The sequence below is a fragment of the Vigna radiata genome, unplaced genomic scaffold (assembly GCF_000741045.1).
Source record: "Vigna radiata var. radiata cultivar VC1973A unplaced genomic scaffold, Vradiata_ver6 scaffold_7, whole genome shotgun sequence".
Taxonomy (NCBI): domain Eukaryota; kingdom Viridiplantae; phylum Streptophyta; class Magnoliopsida; order Fabales; family Fabaceae; genus Vigna; species Vigna radiata.
In genome coordinates, this window is record NW_014543262.1 from 3413282 (window position 1) to 3422346 (window position 9065).

The 9065-nt window shown below is 34.0% G+C and overlaps 1 protein-coding gene across 1 annotated transcript; it reads right to left on the bottom strand.

The window, feature by feature from the left end:
• Window positions 1-1064: 1064 nt before the first annotated feature.
• Window positions 1065-8040, bottom strand: LOC106753952 (acetyl-coenzyme A synthetase, chloroplastic/glyoxysomal). The gene is made up of 17 exons (XM_022777656.1): window positions 7663-8040; window positions 7330-7473; window positions 7007-7162; window positions 6748-6870; window positions 6451-6619; window positions 5385-5467; window positions 4959-5060; window positions 4772-4860; window positions 4579-4669; window positions 3675-3788; window positions 2978-3133; window positions 2660-2728; window positions 2371-2546; window positions 2137-2193; window positions 1888-1978; window positions 1651-1749; window positions 1065-1552 (listed from the first exon to the last, which is right to left on the bottom strand). The coding sequence occupies exons 1-17, from the start codon at window positions 8011-8013 to the stop codon at window positions 1367-1369; spliced, it is 2256 nt and encodes a 751-aa protein (XP_022633377.1). The 5' UTR covers window positions 8014-8040; the 3' UTR covers window positions 1065-1366.
• Between the last annotated feature and the right edge of the window lie 1025 nt (window positions 8041-9065).

Here is a 9065-nt window from a genome sequence, read left to right on the forward strand (position 1 = left end):
AGATGACACCTCTCTAGAGCAGGCCTTGGACAGCGATGAGCCAGCCCCTAACACTTAGTAGCTTCTTAGCTTAGTTCATTAGTTTTATTTCTATTTCTTATTGTCTCCCTTCTCTTTTATATTTTGAAAGACTTTACGATTGAGTAAAGCTTTTGAATTACTCATTTTATGGATGACTGTATATATTTATACTAGTACCATATCACTCTTACTGCTTTCTAGTATTACATTTGTGCTTGCCATGCTTATATACTTGCTATATAATTTTGGGATGTTACAGGTACCATAATTCTTATATTCACTTCTAATTAAATATTCTTATTATTGCAAATATCCATTAGTAAGCAGATAAAATTACTTTTGCATCTCCAAGCATGCCATATAAGTATCAATATACATTAATACCATCAACATAAATGAATATACTTTGTAAAATCATGTATCATTTTTACTCGTACATGATGTAACATTTCAACTATAACTAGTTGATCATTAAAATTAAAAAACTCAATCTTGATTTCTCTATATTCAATCTTTTCTTAAATAAAATAATAATTAATTTTAATATGTTTGATTTTTTTCGTGAAATAAGATCACTGATAATTAAGACCATAACTCTGTATTTTGTTTTTACACTACATTTTTCTGATCTCTTGTGAAAAGAAAAATCTATTCAATTAACATCAAAATAACATAACTCTAATTTGATTATTATTTTCATATAACAATTACTTTCCGGAAGAATTTTTAATGTATTTCCATGTACAAATCATACATTTCAATGATCTACGCATGTTCTAAATTGAGCAATCCACAAAAGTGTTATAGAATGACCAAATTGAAAATACGTTTCAACAAACACCTCCCCTTTCCGGATTACATAATCCATAAATGTTATGAATTGAGCAATCTGAGAGGTTTTCGGATTAAGCCCTCCAAAAGGTAAAAAAAGAAAAAAGAAATAAAGAAATACCTAATTTAATATTTATTTTATGAAAAAAAAAAAGAAGAAAAAGTGCAGGTTGGAACTGTTCATTTTATATATAAATAGAGAGGGAAGAGAATTTTAAGAAAATAAATATGGATGATTTATTTATTATTTCACAAGCACTAACATTTCCCATAAAAATACACATACACAGCAAAATTTGTCCTTTAACTACTCCCACCCTCTAACACTTATTTCAAATACACACTCTACTATTCTTAAAAATTTATTGGAAAGTACAAAATCTTCTCAAGTTTATTAAATAAAGTGGCAACTCGTGGAGGTGAGATTTCCAATAAATTTTAGTTAATCATAAAGGGTGCGCAACGGTGTGTTACTAGCATTTCTCATACCTATAATAATACAAAGTTTTTGGCTTCAAGAATCAGCAAGTTCTATAAGTTGATTGACCACGTTTGGATCTGCAAGGGTACTTGTATCTCCAAGTTCATCCAACTGCCTGGAAGCAATTTTTCTCAGAATTCTTCGCATTATCTTTCCACTCCTTGTTTTTGGAAGGCCAGGTGCCCAATGGATTTTGTCAGGTGCTGCAAAGGCTCCTATCTGAAATGTCAAAGAAAAGAAGGTCATCATTCATTTCTAAATATTCATACAAATTGACCTGTAAATGTAAGAATTCATGGTTGGCCTATCATGTCAACCTGCTTTCGAACAATGAGTATGAGGTCCTTCCGTAGTTCCTCACTGTAAGGAACACCATCCACCACTGTAACAAATGCATAGATACCCTGTCCTTTCACCTACAGCAGTAACGGTAGTGGATTCAAATACAACACCAATCATTAGCATGCTATGCAGAGACTGAACTTAATTTCTTTCATACAAAAATATACTTGATGATCCGCACACAGAAAGAATATGATACATTCAATACATACCGCGTGCTCAACACCAACCACAGCAGCCTCTGCACATTTAGGATGTGAAACTAGAGCTGATTCCACTTCTGCTGTGCCAATCCGATGCCCACTGCATATAACACGATTATATGAGACTACAACACCGAAAAGATTAGAATCTCATGGAAGATAGACCTGTCTATTTACGTATTCGTGATTATATCTATAAAGAAGAAGAATGTAAGAATGAGGAATCATCAGAAAGAGCTTTCAAAATTGAAAGTATACCTGACATTGATGACATCATCAACTCTTCCAGTGAGCCAATGGTATCCATCTTTATCCCTGAAACAAAGTTAAAGGGCATATTATAATCATCCCACACAATGTCTCGTGTTCTGGTGGTATTTCATGATTTGAATTAAAACTACAGATATTTAATTCATGTAGGCTAAATTCAAATTCAAAGATTATCATACTAGAATCGTGGAAACTGGAATATAATGCCACCAAAACGCTAACCTGCTGCAACCATCACCACTGAAATAGTATCCCGCAAATGGCTTGAAATACGTTGTTTCATATCTTTCATGATCACCAAACAGCGTTCTGAAAGCTCCAGGCCATGAATTTTTAACACACAAATATCCACTGCACTCACCTTCTATTTCAATACCTTTCTCATCCACTATGACAGGCTACAGTTACAAATAAATTAGTCAGTGATGAAGGCAAATGGAAAAATTAATATGGAAGTAAAAAAAGAGTACATTAAATTACAAAAGGAACACATAAGGTCAGCATAGAATACCTGAACTCCAAAGAAAGGGAAAGTTGCAGAACCGGGTTTCTGGGGCCAAGCACCTGGTAGTGGAGTTATCTGTAAGCAACAAAAAAAAAAAAAAAAAAAAAAAAAAAAAAAAAAATTAGACCCAAAGACCAAAGTGGACAGACATGATAAGCATCTCTCTCTCGTGTGTGTGTGTGTATGCACAACCCAAATCTCCATTACCACGTGAGCTGTACACAACAAATTAATTGAATTTGTGACTAATGGGATGAACCTATCGATGTTCATTGTCAGCCATTAGAACCAAATTTAACAGATAATCATTGCAAACTACAATACCATGAAGCCACCCGTTTCTGTTTGCCACCAAGTGTCAGAAATAGGGCACCTTGAATCTCCAATTACATTGTAAAACCACCTCCATGCACTTGGATTTATGGGCTCACCGACACTTCCTAGGACTCGTAAAGATTTCCTTGAGTGGCGAGTAACATACTGCACAGATTACAATGATTTGAATGAACAATAACTAAATTAAGAACCAATGGAAATCTACATACTCTTAGATTACAGTTCCCTTGTTCTATCAATATGCTCAGATATTATAGTTGGAACTTTATAAAAAATATCAAATATAAACTACAAGTTATATTCCTCTAAGAGAAGAAAAGATATCAATTTTACATGATGATTTATATAGCTTCTTTTGCTTGAAGATTTATAATAAATAATCTTGAATAATTAAGGAGCTATTTGGGTTGAGAAAACATTTTTGTTCTCATTTCTTGTTTTCATGAATGACAACAAAATAATTACATTTTTTTCGTATTGATTTTGTTCGGAAAGATTTGCAATGGAAACAATATAAACAGGATTTTCTCAACACAACAACAGTTAACTTCTATTAACATTGCAACGAGACTACGTTTTTACAACCTCCAAACTAAAACTAATTTGAGGTATAGCATTCATTCATAGTCAAATTAATTTTCATCGAGAAAAACTAACCTACGTACGCAATCATGAAATATCTTACCTCATCACCATCACGCATGAGGGACCGCACCAGTGTGGGAGCAGTGTAGAATATTGTCACTTTATATTTGTCAACAATGTCCCAACATCGACCAGAATCAGGATAATTAGGAGCCTGCATTCAGGTTGATATCAGATTTGAAGTGGAGTATTTCTTAGCAACTCAGTGACTCGTAATTTTCTATCTATGAACTCAACATTCCAATACTACAATATTTGCGGAGACCACCACACTTTTTATTTACAAAGCCTATAAATGTATATGTGTGCAGTTTGTCAAGACAATTAGTGTATCTCCAAAGCTCAGTACGATGGAATCAAAATAGCAATGCAAGTAATCACAGCCAAGACAACAAACTGATCAGGCATTAATTATTGACCTCTTGCTTATGTGGGCCTTAAACTTCTTTCTGGCAACTATTGATACACGAAGTGATCACTTTGAAAAGCATTTTAGCTGATTTTGTTTTTGCTGTTCAGTAACCATTCTGTGAGCTAAACAAATAACACAATCGGTACTTTTGTATTTTAGAATTGTTAACAACAAGCAACGACCAAATAGTTTTTCCCACTGGTTGGGGGGTTCGCTACTTTATCATAGAATATCATTGAGCCCAAGTCTTCCGAGATGAAATTTGATCCAAAGTCTAGATTGGTTTTACTAAGTTTTTCTTGATTTTTCTCTACTACTTATATGCTAATTTGCATCTGTTCAAATGGGCTTCAATCATTCTTCTTCTCACGTGGTCAAACCATTTTTCAGAGTCCTTAAATTGTAGAAATATATTAGTTTATGGTTGAATTGGTCTTTTTGGTTCCGCTGATAACATGTCACTTCGATACATTTGCTCTAGATCTGCCACGCATATAAATAAATAACAATGTTTCAAGAAAAAACTTATTACCCCTTCATACACAATAACAGATGCACCATTGAGCATGGGTCCATAAGTGACATAGCTATGCCCAGTAATCCAACCACAATCTGCTGTACACCTGTAGTCAGAGTATAAAGCATTTATGTAACGGTATTGAACCAGATTCATCAAGAACATGTCAAAGATAAAAAAGGTAGAGGAAAATGCTTCTGGGGGATACCAGTAGATGTCAGACTGCTTGTAGTCAAATGCATACTTGAATGTTGTTGCAGTGTACACCATGTAACCACCAGTTGTATGCAAGACACCCTTTTAGGAACATAAACATTAGAAAGCAGCAGCATCAAGTAAAGAAAGGAAGGAAAAAGAAACATACTTGGTGTACAGCAGTAACAGCACACAAATACCTTAGGTTTGCCTGTACTCCCACTTGTATAGAGTAGAAAAAGTGGATCCTCGGCATCAACCCACTCCACTGGACAACTAGTTGGATATTGAGGAACGACATCCTGCAAAACCAGTCAAAGATAGCAAAAAAAAGAAAAGTTCAAAAGTATGAAATTTATCATAACCGTAGATAACGTTGGATATTGAAAACATATTTAGAACTGCTAAACAGAAATTCAAGACTTATAGCAACCTTTTCAGCAGAAACAGATTGATCTATTCGAAATAACTCAAGAAATTCAGACTGAAACAATTATGTAACTAATTATTTGCAATGGCATGTAGAAATTTGCAGAGTACTGAAAATAGAATCATGATTCTACACTTAACTAACTTAACTAACCATGTGAGAGTAAATATGCTAAATGGGGATTTTATATACCAACCTGCCACCATACATCACGCCCATCCTCCCACTTGGTATCTTCTTTCTTCGTTGCCCATGAGTTTTCATAAACTAAGCATTTATCTGTTGAGACATGGACAAAAAAGCAAGAGAATAAGATCAAGGAATATAATAAAGGGACAAAGTGAACCAGGGATTATGGATGTAGTATATACATCTTCACAAACCCTAAAGATAATTCTATTGCTCAATTCAGTTGCAAATGTCTGTTACATTGGGAAACAGGTCAAGAGGGCAGACAAGAACTGCTAGATACCAGAATGCCTCTCTCCACCCTACCCCACATGCTCATGCACCTTATTTCTCTCTTAATATATGTAGACTGCCATTATGGTAAATAGTTAAGGAGTATAGTGTCTCCTTCATCCTCCTTCATCTCTCCTCCCCGTGCCTGATCCAATGTGATGATGGTCTTTCTACCCTTTCTCTCATATACCTAAGTAATTTTGGTGCACAGGATTTCCATCCACAACCATCAAGGGAGAAGTCCTACAACCTCCCAGCCTACTTTATTAGTTTATATCAATATAAGTGAAGTCGGTTTAGATTGGTCATTGTAAATGAAATTAAAAATGGTCACTTATTTCAATGTGCTAGGTTTTCATCATATGACATTCTCAAACTATCAAACAAACTTGTGAAGAAAGCCTACTCCAAAAAGCCAGGCTGCAAAGAGGGAACCGCGACTGCTTTAATTATTATGTGTCTCACGCCCAACTGATATAGAACACACTTGTCACAAACGTAATATCACACAATAAAAGTTAAAGGGAAGAGACATGCATCACCCGCAATAATATGTTTATTGGCAAACTAGAAAATGTTAAAATACAGTATTCGTTTTATTCAATGTGTTGGACCTATTAGTATCTACATGCAAGAAAGCTCCACTTCTGTCACCAATCATAAACTTCGTATTGGTATTCTCTCTTTCTCTCTGTGTTTGTGTCTACACATTAATGTCTGAATTTAATCATCAAATCAGAACTGGTCAATATTGCAGTGATTATACAACTGAAATATTAAAAAAGTTAAGATATCCTCACCAATCGAAACTCCATTTTGGGCTGAATCCTTGATTGCAACATCAACAATATCTTTCAGATAGAGAACCTTAGGGCCCCTTTTAACAGCATTGCAAGTAATTACAACTTTTGGTTTACAATCAATGATTCTCTGCGCAAGTGCTTCTGCAGAAAAACCAGCAAATACAACCTGAACAGATGAAAATAACTAACTATTAAATCAAAAGGCAAATCAAACATATTAAGTCATCTAGCGGTTTAGCACGAGTAAACAAGAAATGGCAGACAAGGAAAATGTCTTTAAGTTCTTGTTGATACCGAATGAACAGCACCAATCCGGGCACAGGCAAGCATTGCGATGGGGAGCTCCATAAGCATAGGCAAATAAATAATTACAGCATCTCCCTTCTTCACACCATTATCCTTCAGATAGTTAGCAAGCTGAAACAATAAAAATGATCAATTATTTTACCACTTTACATTGAGTCTTCACAATTCAAAAACAAAAAATATTACCACCTAAACTTGAGGAACTTGACTATCCTCGTTATATGCAGACAGGGGACAGTCAACAAACCTGGCAAACTTGATGAAGAAGCTGGGTGTATGTCAAAGTACCATCCAGACCAGGTTCATTGCCCTCCCAATAAATGGCTACCTTGTCACCAAGTCCGGCTTCAACATTTCTATCCAAGCAATTATAACAGATGTTGGTGATGCCACCCTTGAACCACTGCAGCAATGCAACAAGAGAAAAGAGACACACAACACAAGGTACAGCCTCAATCAGTCTCTGAACAAACACTATCAGAAGGGATAACAAAATCAAAGGCAAAGGTAACAAACAAAAGCAAAGGCAAAAACAAGATCCAAACTGGACAATGGAAACAGATCAATTACCTCAATCTTGATATTCCCTTTCCGTACATCAAAATTTTCATCACATACTTTACGACCCCATTTTTGTTTCCAATAAAACTCTTCCGCAATCTCAGACCAGAACCCTGCAGGGTCCTCAATGGATCTCTTGTACATCTTCAGATACTGATGGATCACAAATCACAAACACATTAAAAAAATCAATTTCTATAAAATCTTGCGCAAAGACTTAATACCAGAAAAAAAAAATAAAATTCTCTCCATTTGTTGATAAGTCAAAACCATTGAACCCCAGAATACATTCGTAAGCTGCAATATAAAATTGAACACCGATCAATGTAAACACTATGAAACCTGTTCTGGGGATTGAACATTAGCTTCGCTAGCAAAGTCCTCACTAGGAAGAACGAAATCATCCTCTTCAGTGGCGAGAGAATCTCCAAGTATAACGGCATTCAAGTGTGATATATGACCTGCACCTGATGGCATAAGCTTCATTGATTCCACATGGCGCAGGTAATTGTTGGTCCTGATATTAGAAGCCATAGTAGTAGATATTTTCCAGTTTTTTCTCTTGCAATTCCAAAACAGAGAAAGAGAAGAACAAGGGTTATTAAGAGAGTAGTCCAACGTAATCGGGTGAAGAGGGTCACGGGGTACTCCACCCAGATGAACAGAGACCGAGTTACGGGACAGAGGAATCATTCTGGCCTAGTTGTAAAACAGATATATACCATTATAATTAATTAATAAGGGATAACTGAAGCGCAACACAATCACTATGTATGTATGCACCTTCAAATCATTAAAATTTCATTCCAAACCAATCAAAGTTATTCTTTTAATAATTTTAAAATAATTATTATCAAAATTAGCGAATTTATCCAGCAAAATTTTCATATTATCTATATAACTTTGGGTTTATCTATGTTCATTGACAAAGGGAATCCTTGCATCTGGAAAATCAGATTTGCTAGAAGAAAAAAAATGAGGGAATATTGTTTTACTAAATTCACCTTTTTCACTTTAACATCCACGGAACTGAGAAAGAGAAATTTGAGGAAACTAAATTCAGAAATGAATTTTGAATCTGATTTGAAAGAAACGCATAAAAGATTATGCCTATAAAACATAATTGATTATGCTTGAATTTGAAATATTAAACACTCCTGTAACAATTTTACTTTGACAGATCCAACACTAATATATATAAAAAAACAATAACTATAAAACTGTAACAAATTAAATCATATGTTCTCCACACTCTATGAGAATTATAATCTTAGACGTCCACATTATCCACATTCTGCAAATCTTAAAAAGTCGTATCAAAATTATAAGTTTATATTTTTTATTTATAATAAAATTCTAGTACTCATTTTTCGTTTACAATTTTTCATTACACTTTTTTTTTTTAAATCAGTTTTGTTGTGAAAGTTGAACATAATTTTGAATTATTTGCTTCGGCTATGAGATAAAAGAAATTTGATGTTATAATATTTTTATGAAGAGGTTGATGTGATAAGTAAAATTTGGTGTAATTATGGTGATGGAAAATTAATTATATTTATTTATAATGTTACAAGAGCTACATTATTCATTATGTATAAAAGTATGTTTGATTATGTATCTCTTTCACATTATGATAAATATAATAGATGAATGTAAGAATTATATATTTAAAATTGTTTCAAATAATTTAGGGTTAAATATGTTTTTAGTTTCTAATTTTAGTTTTAGTCCCTCCTTCAAACTAA